The 18,514-nt window shown below is 33.5% G+C and overlaps 1 protein-coding gene across 1 annotated transcript in view; it reads right to left on the bottom strand.

Moving 5' to 3' along the window:
* Positions 1-4,795: 4,795 nt before the first annotated feature.
* Positions 4,796-18,514, bottom strand: part of LOC143241762 (trissin receptor-like) — a 57,608-nt gene continuing 43,889 nt past the window's right edge. The window contains exons 2-3 of the mRNA XM_076484983.1: positions 14,325-14,514; positions 4,796-6,036 (exon numbers count right to left, since the gene is read on the bottom strand). Of these exons, the coding sequence (XP_076341098.1) occupies positions 4,796-6,036; positions 14,325-14,514 (1,431 nt within the window). The remainder of the gene's footprint in view (positions 6,037-14,324; positions 14,515-18,514) is intronic.

An 18,514-nucleotide genomic window follows, 5' to 3' on the forward strand; every position in this document is an offset into this window, starting at 1 on the left:
ACAACTGTAGGTTCAACAGCACGATATGATATTTTGTTATCACTCCACAGGAACAGGATTAGACATTTTGGACAACTGTAGGTTCAACAGCACGATATGATATTTTGTTATCACTCCACAGGAACAGTGATTAGACATTTTGGACAACTGTAGGTTAAACAGCACGATATGATATTTTTTTATCACTCCACAGGAACGGTGATTAGACATTTTGGACAACTGTAGGTTCAACAGCACGATATGATATTTTGTTATCACTCCACAGGAACAGTGATTAGACATTTTGGACAACTGTAGGTTCAACAGCACGATATGATATTTTTTTATCACTCCACAGGAACAGTGATTAGACATTTTGGACAACTGTAGGTTCAACAGCACGATATGATATTTTGTTATCACTCCACAGGAACAGTGATTAGACATTTTGGACAACTGTAGGTTCAACAGCACGATATGATATTTTGTTATCACTCACAGGAACAGTGATTAGACATTTTGGACAACTGTAGGTTCAACAGCACGATATGATATTTTGTTATCACTCCACAGGAACAGTGATTAGACATTTTGGACAACTGTAGGTTCAACAGCACGATATGATATTTTTTTATCACTCCACGAGGAACCATTTTGAACAACTGTAGGAACAACAGCACGATTATGACATTTTGTTATCACTCCACAGGAACAGTGACAACATTTTGGACAACTGTAGGTTCAACAGCACGATATATATTTTTTGTTATCACCCACAGGAACAGTGATTAGACATTTTGGACAACTGTAGGTTCAACAGCACGATATGATATTTTGTTATCACTCCACAGGAACAGTGATTAGACATTTTGGACAACTGTAGGTTCAACAGCACATTTTCTTATCATCCCACACGATATGATATTTTGTTATCACTCCACAGGAACAGTGATTAGACATTTTGGACAACTGTAGGTTCAACAGCACGATATATAATTTTCTTATCACTCCACAGGAACAGTGATTAGACATTTTGGACAACTGTAGGTTCAACAGCACGATATGATATTTTGTTATCACTCCACAGGAACAGTGATTAGACATTTTGGACAACTGTAGGTTCAACAGCACGATATGATATTTTTTTATCTCTCCACAGGAACAGTGATTAGACATTTTGGACAACTGTAGGTTCAACAGCACGATATGATATTTTGTTATCACTCCACAGGAACAGTGATTAGACATTTTGGACAACTGTAGGTTCAACAGCACGATATGATATTTTGTTATCACTCCACAGGAACAGGATTAGACATTTTGGACAACTGTAGGTTCAACAGCACGATATGATATTTTGTTATCACTCCACAGGAACGGTGATTAGACATTTTGGACAACTGTAGGTTAAACAGCACGATATAATTTTCTTATCACTCCACAGGAACGGTGATTAGACATTTTGGACAACTGTAGGTTCAATAGCACGATATAATTTTCTTATCACTCCACAGGAACGGTGATTAAAGATTTTGGACAACTGTAGGTTCAACAGCACGATATGATATTTTTTTATCTCTCCACGGGAACAGTGATTAGGCATTTTGAACAACTGTAGGTTCAACAGCACGATATGATATTTTGTTATCACTCCACAGGAACAGTGATTAGACATTTTGGACAACTGTAGGTTCAACAGCACGATATGATATTTTGTTATCACTCCACAGGAACAGTGATTAGACATTTTGGACAACTGTAGGTTCAACAGCACGATATGATATTTTGTTATCACTCCACAGGAACAGTGATTAGACATTTTGGACAACTGTAGGTTCAACAGCACGATATGATATTTTGTTATCACTCCACAGGAACAGTGATTAGACATTTTGGACAACTGTAGGTTCAACAGCACGATATAATTTTCTTATCATCCCACAGGAACGGTGATTAGACATTTTGGACAACTGTAGGTGCAACAGCACGATATGATATTTTTTTATCTCTCCACAGGAACAGTGATTAAACATTTTGGACAACTGTAGGTTCAACAGCACGATATGATATTTTGTTATCACTCCACAGGAACAGTGATTAGGCATTTTGGACAACTGTAGGTTCAACAGCACGATATGATATTTTGTTATCACTCCACAGGAACAGTGATTAGACATTTTGGACAACTGTAGGTTCAACAGCACGATATGATATTTTGTTATCACTCCACAGGAACAGGATATGACATTTTGGTCAACTGTAGGTTCAACAGCACGATATGATATTTTGTTATCACTCCACAGGAACAGTGATTAGAGATTTTGGACAACTGTAGGTTCAACAGCACGATATAATTTTCTTATCATCCCACAGGAACGGTGATTAGACATTTTGGACAACTGTAGGTTCAACAGCACGATATGATATTTTTTTTTATCTCCACGGGAACAGTGATTAGACATTTTGGACAACTATAGGTTCAACAGCACGATATGATATTTTGTTATCACTCCACAGGAACAGTGATTAGACATTTTGGACAACTGTAGGTTCAACAGCACGATATGATATTTTGTTATCACTCCACAGGAACAGGATATGACATTTTGGACAACTGTAGGTTCAACAGCACGATATGATATTTTGTTATCACTCCACAGGAACAGTGATTAGAGATTTTGGACAACTGTAGGTTCAACAGCACGATATAATTTTCTTATCATCCCACAGGAACGGTGATTAGACATTTTGGACAACTGTAGGTTCAACAGCACGATATGATATTTTTTTTATCTCTCCACAGGAACAGTGATTAGATATTTTGGACAACTATAGGTTCAACAGCACGATATGATATTTTGTTATCACTCCACAGGAACAGTGATTAGACATTTTGGACAACTGTAGGTTCAACAGCACGATATGATATTTTGTTATCACTCCACAGGAACAGTGATTAGACATTTTGGACAACTGTAGGTTCAACAGCACGATATGATATTTTGTTATCATCCCACAGGAACGGTGATTAGCCATTTTGGACAACTGTAGGTTCAAAAGCACGATATTATATTTTTTATCTCTCCACAGGAACAGTGATTAGACATTTTAAACAACTGTAGGTTCAACAGCACGATATGATATTTTGTTATCACTCCACAGGAACAGTGATTAGACATTTTGGACAACTGTAGGTTCAACAGCACGATATGATATTTTGTTATCACTCCACAGGAACAGTGATTAGACATTTTGGACAACTGTAGGTTCAACAGCACGATATAATTTTCTTATCATTCCACAGGAACAGTGATTAGACATTTTGGACAACTGTAGGTTCAACAGCACGATATGATATTTTGTTATCACTCCACAGGAACAGTGATTAGACATTTTGGACAACTATAGGTTCAACAGCACGATATAATTTTCTGATCATCCCACAGGAACGCTGATTAGACATTTTGGACAACTGTAGGTGCAACAGCACGATATGATATTTTTTTATCTCTCCACAGGAACAGTGATTAGACATTTTGGACAACTGTAGGTTCAACAGCACGATATGATATTTTGTTATCACTCCACAGGAACAGTGATTAGACATTTTGGACAACTGTAGGTTCAACAGCACGATATGATATTTTGTTATCACTCCACAGGAACAGGATATGACATTTTGGTCAACTGTAGGTTCAACAGCACGATATGATATTTTGTTATCACTCCACAGGAACAGTGATTAGAGATTTTGGACAACTGTAGGTTCAACAGCACGATATAATTTTCTTATCATCCCACAGGAACGGTGATTAGACATTTTGGACAACTGTAGGTTCAACAGCACGATATGATATTTTTTTTATCTCTCCACAGGAACAGTGATTAGACATTTTGGACAACTATAGGTTCAACAGCACGATATGATATTTTGTTATCACTCCACAGGAACAGTGATTAGACATTTTGGACAACTGTAGGTTCAACAGCACGATATGATATTTTGTTATCACTCCACAGGAACAGTGATTATACATTTTGGACAACTGTAGGTTCAACAGCACGATATGATATTTTGTTATCATCCCACAGGAACGGTGATTAGCCATTTTGGACAACTGTAGGTTCAACAGCACGATATTATATTTTTTATCTCTCCACAGGAACAGTGATTAGACATTTTAAACAACTGTAGGTTCAACAGCACGATATGATATTTTGTTATCACTCCACAGGAACAGTGATTAGACATTTTGGACAACTGTAGGTGCAACAGCACGATATGATATTTTTTTTATCTCTCCACAGGAACAGTGATTAGACATTTTGGACAACTGTAGGTTCAACAGCACGATATGATATTTTGTTATCACTCCACAGGAACAGTGATTAGACATTTTGGACAACTGTAGGTTCAACAGCACGATATGATATTTTGTTATCACTCCACAGGAACAGTGATTAGACATTTTGGACAACTGTAGGTTCAACAGCACGATATGATATTTTGTTATCACTCCACAGGAACAGTGATTATACATTTTGGACAACTGTAGGTTCAACAGCACGATATGATATTTTGTTATCATCCCACAGGAACGGTGATTAGCCATTTTGGACAACTGTAGGTTCAACAGCACGATATGATATTTTGTTATCACTCCACAGGAACGATGATTAGACATTTTGGACAACTGTAGGTTCAACAGCACGATATTATATTTTGTTATCACTCCACAGGAACAGTGATTAGACGTTTTGGACAACTGCAGGTTCAACAGCACGATATGATATTTTGTTATCACAGGAACAGTGATTAGAGACTTTGGTCAACTGTGGCTTCCTGATGAGCAGCGCGTGGGGTTGAGCGACAAGAAACAAAACGACTTATGACTGTATGTCTTCTGCAGCACATCACTTCCTTCATCGAATTTCTAAAGTTTTCCGAGAGGAACGCGTAGAGAATTGGGTTTATACCAGAGTTAAAGTACAACAACAGGGTAGTACTAATAGTGAAGAAGACAGAACTTTTAGTGGTGCCATTGAAATATGGATACCAATACTGCCAAAGCTTACGAACGTGGAAAGGTAAATTGCAAAAAGCGAAACACAAGACAATAGCCACCAGAAGACGCAACACTTTCCTTCTTGCTCTTATTATTGTCTTTGGAGCTTGTGTAAGGCAATGTTGTTGAAACGAGATGGCATGGTTGTGTTGACTCCTACTCGTGCTGGGTTCTTGGATGTTTCTCGTCACGTTACAGTAACAACAGTGCCCCCTGACGGCAAGTTTAGACACGTCACTTAAAGACGAACGGATTTGCCGGCACACACAGATCCCACCGCCATCTTTGTTTACCACAACATGTGTGCCGTGGACGTGAATTGGGCTACCTGCATGGTCTCCATAACAAAACTGGAGATTGGATTGGGAACCCCTTAGAGATAAGCTTTCCTTACTTAAAACGTCACGGACGTGTCGCAGCTCCACCTGTCCATACTCGACAGAATCAACTGTGCTTTTCCACAACCGAACAGCAATTTTAGTGTAGAGCACACTAATGATAACCAAGGGAATTACTAACAGAAACACAAAATTAGCGACGTCGTAAATTTCCGAATCGTAAAATTTGCGCTGCATGAAACACTCCACCGACGAACCGGAAACAGAGGGCAGCTCGGCAGTTCCGTACATTACTAGCCGAGGAGAACAATAGATGGCGCTAACCAGCCAAACTATCGTTATCACAGCACGCAAACGACCTAATGTAAATGCTTGTTTACTCCATAAAGGGTATATAATAGCGACGTATCTTTCAACACAGATAACCACCAGAATGGCTATTGACGTGTTGTAACTCAAACTCTGAATGAAGTGGTACATCTTACAGAGGAAGTTACCGAACGGCCAACTGCTCATCAGGTAGAGAGAAAGGTTCTGGAAAACACAGAAGACGCCAACGCAGAAATCAGCCACAGCCAGGTTCGTTAAAAAAAAGTTTGTTACCGTGCGAAGACGACGATGTAGAAACACAACAACCATAACTAGCAGATTCCCTGAAAAGAAAAATCAGAAGACGTTTTGAAACAGAACATCCATAAGTAGCAGATTCCCTGAAAATTAAAATCAAAAGACGTTTAGAAACACAACTAAAATTTTTAAAAATTTTTGTTTTATTATATTTCTAGTAGGTGTAAACAGTATGTGAGGTGTAGTTAATATCTTTCTTTTCAAGGTGTAAACAGCAACTTAGGTGTAGTTAATATCTTTCTATTGAAGGTATAAACAGCAAAGTGAGGTGCAGTTAATATGTTTCTATTGAAGGTAACAGAAGCATTGTTACCTACCAAATATAGACAACACAAGACGAATGTGTAAGAAACAATTAACAGAAACATTGTTACCCATCAAATATACAACAAAAGAAGACGAATGTGTAAAAAATCAAATAACAGAAGCATTGTTACCTACCAAATATAGAACACCACAAGACGAATGTGTAAGAAACAAATAACAGAAGCATTGTTACCTACCAATTATAGAACAACACAAGACAAATGTGTTAGAAACAATTAACAGAAGCATTGTTACCTACCAAATAAAAAACAACAGAAGACAAATGTGTAAGAAACAAATAACAGAAGCATTGTTACCTACCAAATATAGAACAACAGAAGACGAATGTATAAGAAACAAATAACAGAAGCATTGTTACCTACCAAATATTGAACAACAGAAGACGAATGTGTAAGAAACAATTAACAGAAACATTGTTACCTAACAAATATAGAACAACACAAGACGAATGTGTAAGAAACAAATAACAAAAACATTGTTACCTACCAAATATACAACAAATGAAGACGAATGTATAAGAAACAAATAACAGAAGCATTGTTACCTACCAAATATAGAACAACAGAAGGCGAATGTATAAGAAACAAATAACAGAAGCATTGTTACTTACCAAATATAGAACAACAGAAGACGAATGTATAAGAAACAAATAACAGAAGCATTGTTATCTACCAAATATAGAACAACAGAAGGCAAAAGTGTAAGAAACAATTAACAGAAACATTGTTACCTACCAAATATAGAACAACAGAAGGCGAATGTATAAGAAACAAATAACTGAAGCATTGTTACCTACCAAATATAGAACAACAGAAGACGAATGTATAAGAAACAAATAACAGAAGCATTGTTACCTACCAATCATAGAACAACAGAAGCCAAATGTGTAAGAAACAAATAACAGAAGCATTGTTACCTACCAAATATAGAACAACAGAAGACGAATGTATAAGAAACAAATAACAGAAGCATTGTTACCTACCAAATATTGAACAACAGAAGACGAATGTGTAAGAAACAATTAACAGAAACATTGTTACCTAACAAATATAGAACAACACAAGACGAATGTGTAAGAAACAAATAACAAAAACATTGTTACCTACCAAATATACAACAAATGAAGACGAATGTATAAGAAACAAATAACAGAAGCATTGTTACCTACCAAATATAGAACAACAGAAGGCGAATGTATAAGAAACAAATAACAGAAGCATTGTTACTTACCAAATATAGAACAACAGAAGACGAATGTATAAGAAACAAATAACAGAAGCATTGTTATCTACCAAATATAGAACAACAGAAGGCAAAAGTGTAAGAAACAATTAACAGAAACATTGTTACCTACCAAATATAGAACAACAGAAGGCGAATGTATAAGAAACAAATAACTGAAGCATTGTTACCTACCAAATATAGAACAACAGAAGACGAATGTATAAGAAACAAATAACAGAAGCATTGTTACCTACCAATCATAGAACAACAGAAGCCAAATGTGTAAGAAACAAATAACAGAAGCATTGTTACCTACCAAATATAGAACAACAGAAGCCAAAAGTGTAAGAAACAATTAACAGAAACATTGTTACCTACCAAATATAGAACAACAGAAGGCGAATGTATAAGAAACAAATAACAGAAGCATTGTTACCTACCAAATTTTGAACAACAGAAGCCAAATGTGTAAGAAACAATTAACAGAAACATTGTTACCTACCAAATATAGAACAACAGAAGGCGAATGTATAAGAAACAAATAACAGAAGCATTGATACCTACCAATCATAGAACAACAGAAGCCAAATGTGTTAGAAACAATTAACAGAAGCATTGTTACCTACCAAATATAAAACAACAGAAGACAAATGTGTAAGAAACAAATAACAGAAGCATTGTTACCTACCAAATATAGAACAACAGAAGACGAATGTATAAGAAACAAATAACAGAAGCATTGTTACCTACCAAATATTGAACAAAAGAAGACGAATGTATAAGAAACAAATAACAGAAGCATTGTACCTACCAAATATAGAACAACAGAAGACGAATGTATAAGAAACAAATAACAGAAGCATTGTTACCTACCAAATATAGAACAACAGAAACCAAAAGTGTAAGAAACAATTAACAGAAACATTGTTACCTACCAAATATAGAACAACAGAAGGCAGAATGTACAAGAAACAAATAACAGAAGCATTGTTACCTACCAAATATAGAACAACAGAAGACGAATGTATAAGAAACAAATAACAGAAGCATTGTTACCTACCAAATATAGAACAACAGAAGCCAAATGTGTAAGAAACAATTAACAGAAACATTGTTACCTACCAAATATAGAACAACAGAAGGCGAATGTATAAGAAACAAATAACAGAAGCATTGTTACCTACCAAATATAGAACAACAGAAACCAAATGTGTAAGAAACAATTAACAGAAACATTGTTACCTACCAAATATAGAACAACAGAAGGCGAATGTATAAGAAACAAATAACAGAAGCATTGTTACCTACCAAATATAGAACAACAGAAGCCAAATGTGTAAGAAACAATTAACAGAAGCATTGTTACCTACCAAATATAAAACAACAGAAGACAAATGTGTAAGAAGCTAATAACAGTTGCATTGTTACCTACCAAATATAGAACAACAGAAGGCGAATGTATAAGAAACAAATAACTGAAGCATTGTTACCTACTAAATATAGAACAACAGAAGCCAAATGTGTAAGAAACAATTAACAGAAACATTGTTACCTACCAAATATAGAACAACAGAAGGCGAATGTATAAGAAACAAATAACAGAAGCATTGATACCTACCAATCATAGAACAACAGAAGCCAAATGTGTTAGAAACAATTAACAGAAGCATTGTTACCTACCAAATATAAAACAACAGAAGACAAATGTGTAAGAAACAAATAACAGAAGCATTGTTACCTACCAAATATAGAACAACAGAAGACGAATGTATAAGAAACAAATAACAGAAGCATTGTTACCTACCAAATATTGAACAACAGAAGACGAATGTATAAGAAACAAATAACAGAAGCATTGTACCTACCAAATATAGAACAACAGAAGACGAATGCATAAGAAACAAATAACAGAAGCATTGTTACCTACCAAATATAGAACAACAGAAACCAAAAGTGTAAGAAACAATTAACAGAAACATTGTTACCTACCAAATATAGAACAACAGAAGGCGAATGTATAAGAAACAAATAACTGAAGCATTGTTACCTACCAAATATAGAACAACAGAAGACGAATGTATAAGAAACAAATAACAGAAGCATTGTTACCTACCAAATATAGAACAACAGAAGCCAAATGTGTAAGAAACAATTAACAGAAACATTGTTACCTACCAAATATAGAACAACAGAAGGCGAATGTATAAGAAACAAATAACAGAAGCATTGTTACCTACCAAATATAGAACAACAGAAACCAAATGTGTAAGAAACAATTAACAGAAACATTGTTACCTACCAAATATAGAACAACAGAAGGCGAATGTATAAGAAACAAATAACAGAAGCATTGTTACCTACCAAATATAGAACAACAGAAGCCAAATGTGTTAAGAAACAATTAACAGAAGCATTGTTACCTACCAAATATAGAACAACAGAAGGCGAATGTATAAGAAACAAATAACAGAAGCATTGTTACCTACCAAATATAGAACAACAGAAGACGAATGTATAAGAAACAAATAACAGAAGCATTGTTACCTACCAAATATAGAACAACAGAAGCCAAAAGTGTAAGAAACAATTAACAGAAACATTGTTACCTACCAAATATAGAACAACAGAAGGCGAATGTATAAGAAACAAATAACTGAAGCATTGTTACCTACTAAATATAGAACAACAGAAGCCAAATGTGTAAGAAACAATTAACAGAAACATTGTTACCTACCAAATATAGAACAACAGAAGGCGAATGTATAAGAAACAAATAACAGAAGCATTGATACCTACCAATCATAGAACAACAGAAGTCAAATGTGTTAGAAACAATTAACAGAAGCATTGTTACCTACCAAATATAGAACAACAGAAGGCGAATGTATAAGAAACAAATAACAGAAGCATTGTTACCTACCAAATATAGAACAACAGAAGACGAATGTATAAGAAACAAATAACAGAAGCATTGTTACCTACCAAATATAGAACAACAGAAGCCAAAAGTGTAAGAAACAATTAACAGAAACATTGTTACCTACCAAATATAGAACAACAGAAGGCGAATGTATAAGAAACAAATAACAGAAGCATTGTTACCTACCAAATATAGAACAACAGAAGACGAATGTATAAGAAACAAATAACAGAAGCATTGTTACCTACCAAATATAGAACAACAGAAGCCAAAAGTGTAAGAAACAATTAACAGAAACATTGTTACCTACCAAATATAGAACAACAGAAGGCGAATGTATGAGAAACAAATAACTGAAGCATTGTTACCTACCAAATATAGAACAACAGAAGACGAATGTATAAGAAACAAATAACAGAAGCATTGTTACCTACCAAATATAGAACAACAGAAGCCAAAAGTGTAAGAAACAATTAACAGAAACATTGTTACCTACCAAATATAGAACAACAGAAGGCGAATGTATAAGAAACAAATAACAGAAGCATTGTTACCTACCAAATATAGAACAACAGAAGACGAATGTATAAGAAACAAATAACAGAAGCATTGTTACCTACCAAATATAGAACAACAGAAGCCAAAAGTGTAAGAAACAATTAACAGAAACATTGTTACCTACCAAATATAGAACAACAGAAGGCGAATGTATAGGAAACAAATAACTGAAGCATTGTTACCTACTAAATATAGAACAACAGAAGCCAAATGTGTAAGAAACAATTAACAGAAACATTGTTACCTACCAAATATAGAACAACAGAAGGCGAATGTATAAGAAACAAATAACAGAAGCATTGATACCTACCAATCATAGAACAACAGAAGACAAATGTGTTAGAAACAATTAACAGAAGCATTGTTACCTACCAAATATAAAACAACAGAAGACAAATGTGTAAGAAACAAATAACAGAAGCATTGTTACCTACCAAATATTGAACAACAGAAGACGAATGTATAAGAAACAAATAACAGAAGCATTGTTACCTACCAAATATAGAACAACAGAAGACGAATGTATAAGAAACAAATAACAGAAGCATTGTTACCTACCAAATATAGAACAACAGAAACCAAATGTGTAAGAAACAATTAACAGAAACATTGTTACCTACCAAATATAGAACAACAGAAGGCGAATGTATAAGAAACAAATAACTGAAGCATTGTTACCTACCAAATATAGAACAACAGAAGACGAATGTATAAGAAACAAATAACAGAAGCATTGTTACCTACCAAATATAGAACAACAGAAGCCAAAAGTGTAAGAAACAATTAACAGAAACATTGTTACCTACCAAATATAGAACAACAGAAGGCGAATGTATAAGAAACAAATAACTGAAGCATTGTTACCTACTAAATATAGAACAACAGAAGCCAAATGTGTAAGAAACAATTAACAGAAACATTGTTACCTACCAAATATAGAACAACAGAAGGCGAATGTATAAGAAACAAATAACAGAAGCATTGATACCTACCAATCATAGAACAACAGAAGCCAAATGTGTTAGAAACAATTAACAGAAGCATTGTTACCTACCAAATATAGAACAACAGAAGGCGAATGTATAAGAAACAAATAACAGAAGCATTGTTACCTACCAAATATAGAACAACAGAAGACGAATGTATAAGAAACAAATAACAGAAGCATTGTTACCTACCAAATATAGAACAACAGAAGCCAAAAGTGTAAGAAACAATTAACAGAAACATTGTTACCTACCAAATATAGAACAACAGAAGGCGAATGTATAAGAAACAAATAACAGAAGCATTGTTACCTACCAAATATAGAACAACAGAAGACGAATGTATAAGAAACAAATAACAGAAGCATTGTTACCTACCAAATATAGAACAACAGAAGCCAAAAGTGTAAGAAACAATTAACAGAAACATTGTTACCTACCAAATATAGAACAACAGAAGGCGAATGTATAAGAAACAAATAACTGAAGCATTGTTACCTACCAAATATAGAACAACAGAAGACGAATGTATAAGAAACAAATAACAGAAGCATTGTTACCTACCAAATATAGAACAACAGAAGCCAAATGTGTAAGAAACAATTAACAGAAACATTGTTACCTACCAAATATAGAACAACAGAAGGCGAATGTATAAGAAACAAATAACAGAAGCATTGTTACCTACCAAATATAGAACAACAGAAACCAAATGTGTAAGAAACAATTAACAGAAACATTGTTACCTACCAAATATAGAACAACAGAAGGCGAATGTATAAGAAACAAATAACAGAAGCATTGTTACCTACCAAATATAGAACAACAGAAGCCAAATGTGTTAGAAACAATTAACAGAAGCATTGTTACCTACCAAATATAAAACAACAGAAGACAAATGTGTAAGAAGCTAATAACAGTTGCATTGTTACCTACCAAATATAGAACAACAGAAGGCGAATGTATAAGAAACAAATAACAGAAGCATTGTTACCTACCAAATATAGAACAACAGAAGACGAATGTATAAGAAACAAATAACAGAAGCATTGTTACCTACCAAATATAGAACAACAGAAGCCAAATGTGTAAGAAACAATTAACAGAAACATTGTTACCTACCAAATATAGAACAACAGAAGGCGAATGTATAAGAAACAAATAACAGAAGCATTGATACCTACCAATCATAGAACAACAGAAGCCAAATGTGTAAGAAACAAATAACAGAAGCATTGATACCTACCAATTATAGAACAACACAAGACAAATGTGTTAGAAACAATTAACAGAAGCATTGTTACCTACCAAATATAAAACAACAGAAGACAAATGTGTAAGAAACAAATAACAGAAGCATTGTTACCTACCAAATATAGAACAACAGAAGACGAATGTATAAGAAACAAATAACAGAAGCATTGTTACCTACCAAATATTGAACAACAGAAGACGAATGTATAAGAAACAAATAACAGAAGCATTGTTACCTACCAAATATAGAACAACAGAAGCCAAAGTGTAAGAAACAATTAACAGAAACATTGTTACCTACCAAATATAGAACAACAGAAGGCGAATGTATAAGAAACAAATAACTGAAGCATTGTTACCTACCAAATATAGAACAACAGAAGACGAATGTATAAGAAACAAATAACAGAAGCATTGTTACCTACCAAATATAGAACAACAGAAGCCAAAAGTGTAAGAAACAATTAACAGAAACATTGATACCTACCAAATATAGAACAACAGAAGGCGAATGTATAAGAAACAAATAACTGAAGCATTGTTACCTACCAAATATAGAACAACAGAAGCCAAATGTGTAAGAAACAATTAACAGAAACATTGTTACCTACCAAATATAGAACAACAGAAGGCGAATGTATAAGAAACAAATAACAGAAGCATTGTTACCTACCAAATATAAAACAACAGAAGACAAATGTGTAAGAAACAATTAACAGAAACATTGTTACCTACCAAATATAGAACAACAGAAGGCGAATGTATAAGAAACAAATAACAGAACCATTGATACCTACCAATCATAGAACAACAGAAGCCAAATGTGTTAGAAACAATTAACAGAAGCATTGTTACCTACCAAATATAAAATAACAGAAGACAAATGTGTAAGAAGCTAATAACAGTTGCATTGTTACCTACCAAATATAGAACAACAGAAGACGAATGTGTAAGAAACAAATAATAGAAACATTGTTACCTTCCAAATATAGATTAACAGAAGACGATTGTGTAAGAAACAAATAATAGAAACATTGTTACCTACCAAATATTGAACAACAGAAGACGAATGTGTAAGAAATAATTAAGATTGTTTTTTCTGTCTCGCTGAATAGAGATTTGGAATCCATTGTTGTGTTTTTCGAAGTTTGGCTACTGTTGTTGTAGAGGGACGTTTCCAGATCTAAGTCTATAGCAATGTCTTCCTGCATGTCTTGGAATCCTGTTAGAGATAACTAGGAATGTTAAAGAGAGCTATATTTATAACATTCATGGACCTTCTGGTGCAAAATGATATCAAATACAGAAACTAACAACAATCAGACTGTGATTTAAGTATTGTTTCACAAAGTGAGCTTTTAAACCAGTTAAAGTGAACTGAAAGTTTTGTGTTCTGGATATTTTTGAACAATTTTGCTATCGAAACAGTTTTATTTATTCCAAAAGTTCATTAATATAAACGTTACCTAATTGAACAAGGCTTAACGAATCATCATTTTCTTTTGTTCGTAAATGTATTGGTAAATTCACTTCCACAGTTGGTTATAAATAAGACATTTAAATCATTTATATAAAGGTTTTAGGTTTAAGGAAAAGCGCGAATATTTATAATTATTCTGTAGATTTGGCGAAACACTATTGGGAAAAGTAAACGGTATAGTTAGAGATATAGAATTCTTGTTTGTAATATTCATTTTAAGTCACTAAAAAATTTATTTTTTGAATTGTAGAGTTTATTTTGTTATATATATATCTATGTAGATGCTGTTGAAATTTGTTTATTGTTATTGACAAGTGGGCCCTAGCTAGGAGGAGAGGCCAGAAACCTTTCTTTGTAATCCAGTCCGAGCCCCTATACAACTAATTTATTTTCCATAACATAAATTCCTTTGGGTCCTTGCACTATTTTTCGTCCGCCATCAGACTACCTACGTGAATACATGCGTCTGTCACCCAATCGTTTAGTGACATTTTGTGCAAAATAATCACATATCAGATGCTATACACTTACATGATAAACAGCACGTATACCTGCTACACATTTAACATCGGAGTAGCGTGTTCTTCATAGACTCTCGTGAAGGGATTTTCAAACGATGGTTCGTTCTAGAAATCGTCACGATAGATACCTTCTATTCCTGCCTGTTGTATTTACTTAGCGTTATAAATAGTTTATTAGTACTCTGCAGACCGACTTTGATTACTTCATTAACTATCGTGTAATAATATATTAAGTGGCTAAACTAAATTTGTGAACCTATATAATGTGAGAAGCCAACTTCAAGGAAGTTTACTGAAATTGAGGAAAGAAAATCCTAAACAAAAGACAGTATTTTAGTCTTATCTGGACTTCCCGAGTTCCAGTACGACCTGTTATTTAAGGATGCTTTATCTGGAGTTCTCACTGAAATTTTATAGAAGTTAAACCCCAATAAACGTATTTCAAATAACAATTTTCTCAAGAAGTAAAACAATTAAAGTTAGATAGTGTTGTCCACGGCGCTAGGTTTCATATTAAATTATTGTATTTAAATATTCCATTGGAAGAAACTGTACAACTAAGTGAAACTTTTTTTACAACAATGTTTCTAACAAGTAACCATTCCTAAACCGAAATATTTACAACCAGTTTCTTCACAATGGTGTTTCCAACAAACAACCATTCTTAAACCGATTTCTTTACAACAATGGTCCTTAAACCGGTTTATTCTGAATCTAATGAATTTTGCTATTAAACAATGTCATTTTTTTAATGGAAAGCATCACGGATGGTGTCGTCCTGGGTTCGAGACTGGTCAGTGTTTTCTTTAAGTTTCTTTGAATAGAAGTATAATGTGTAAGGTAGGACGCGAGAAGTATAATACTAATAAACAGAATATTAAACATTCAGTTAAACAGAACAAGTTTGTATAAAGTGTAAGGTAGGACGCGAGAAGTATGATAACACTAATAAACAGAATATTAAACATTCAGTTAAACAGAACAAGTTTGTATAAAGTGTAAGGTAAGACGCGAGAAGTATGATAACACTAATAAACAGAATATTAAACATTCAGTTAAACAGAACAAGTTAGTATAAAGTGTAAGGTAGGACACGAGAAGTATGATAACACTAATAAACAGAATATTGAACATTCAGTTAAACAGAACAAGTTAGTATAAAGTGTAAGGTAGGACGCGAGAAGAATGATAACACTAATAAACAGAATATTAAACATTCAGTTAAACAGAACAAGTTTGTATAAAGTGTAAGGTAGGACGCGAGAAGTATGATAACACTAATAAACAGAATATTAAACATTCAGTTAAACAGAACAAGTTAGTATAAAGTGTAAGGTAGGACGCGAGAAGTATGATAACACTAATAAACAGAATATTAAACATACAGTTAAACAGAACAAGTTAGTATAAAGTGTAAGGTAGGACGCGAGAAGTATAATACTAATAAGCAGAATATTAAACATTCAGTTAAACAGAACAAGTTAGTATAAAGTGTAAGGTAGGACGCGAGAATTATGATGACACTAATAAACAGAATATTGAACATTCAGTTAAACAGAACAAGTTAGTATAAAGTGTAAGGTAGGACGCGAGAAGTATGATAACACTAATAAACAGAATATTGAACATTCAGTTAAACAGAACAAGTTAGTATAAAGTGTAAGGTAGGACGCGAGAAGTATGATAACACTAATAAACAGAATATTAAACATTCAGTTAAACAGAACAAGTTAGTATAAAGTGTAAGGTAGGACGCGAGAAGTATGATAACACTAATAAACAGAATATTAAACATTCAGTTAAACAGAACAAGTTAGTATAAAGTGTAAGGTAGGACGCGAGAAGTATGATAACACTAATAAACAGAATATTTAACATACAGTTAAACAGAACACGTTTGTATAAAGTGTAAGGTAGGGCGCGAGAAGTATGATAACACTAATAAACAGAATATTGAACATTCAGTTAAACAGAACAAGTTTGTATAAAGTGTAAGGTAGGGCGCGAGAAGTATGATAACACTAATAAACAGAATATTAAACATTCAGTTAAACAGAACAAGTTTGTATAAAGTGTAAGGTAGGACGCGAGAAGTATGATAACACTAATAAACAGAATATTGAACATTCAGTTAAACAGAACAAGTTTGTATAAAGTGTAAGGTAGGACGCGAGAAGTATGATAACAGTAATAAACAGAATATTAAACATTCAGTTAAACAGAACAAGTTTGTATAAAGTGTAAGGTAGGGCGCGAGAAGTATGATAACACTAATAAACAGAATATTGAACATTCAGTTAAACAGAACAAGTTAGTATAAAGTGTAAGGTAGGACGCGAGAAGTATGATAACACTAATAAACAGAATATTGAACATTCAGTTAAACAGAACAAGTTTGTATAAAGTGTAAGGTAGGACGCGAGAAGTATGATAACACTAATAAACAGAATATTAAACATTCAGTTAAACAGAACAAGTTAGTATAAAGTGTAAGGTAGGACGCGAGAAGTATAATACTAATAAACAGAATATTAAACATTCAGTTAAACAGAACAAGTTAGTATAAATTGTAAGGTAGGACGCGAGAATTATGATGACACTAATAAACAGAATATTGAACATTCAGTTAAACAGAACAAATTTGTATAAAGTGTAAGGTAGGACGCGAGAAGTATGATAACACTAATAAACAGAATATTGAACTTTCAGTTAAACAGAACAAGTTTGTATAAAGTGTAAGGTAGGACGCGAGAAGTATGATAACACTAATAAACAGAATATTAAACATTCAGTTAAACAGAACAAGTTAGTATAAAGTGTAAGGTAGGACGCGAGAAGTATAATACTAATAAACAGAATATTAAACATTCAGTTAAACAGAACAAGTTAGTATAAAGTGTAAGGTAGGACGCGAGAATTATGATGACACTAATAAACAGAATATTGAACATTCAGTTAAACAGAACAAATTTGTATAAAGTGTAAGGTAAGACGCGAGAATTATGATGACACTAATAAACAGAATATTGAACATTCAGTTAAACAGAACACGTTTTATAAAGTGTAAGGTAGGACGCGAGAAGTATGATAACACTAATAAACAGAATATTAAACATTCAGTTAAACAGAACAAGTTTGTATAAAGTGTAAGGTAGGACGCGAGAAGTATGATAACACTAATAAACAGAATATTAAACATACAGTTAAACAGAACAAGTTTGTATAAAGTGTAAG

This window comes from Tachypleus tridentatus, unplaced genomic scaffold, assembly GCF_004210375.1.
Source record: "Tachypleus tridentatus isolate NWPU-2018 unplaced genomic scaffold, ASM421037v1 Hic_cluster_1, whole genome shotgun sequence".
Classification (NCBI taxonomy): Eukaryota; Metazoa; Arthropoda; class Merostomata; order Xiphosura; family Limulidae; genus Tachypleus; species Tachypleus tridentatus.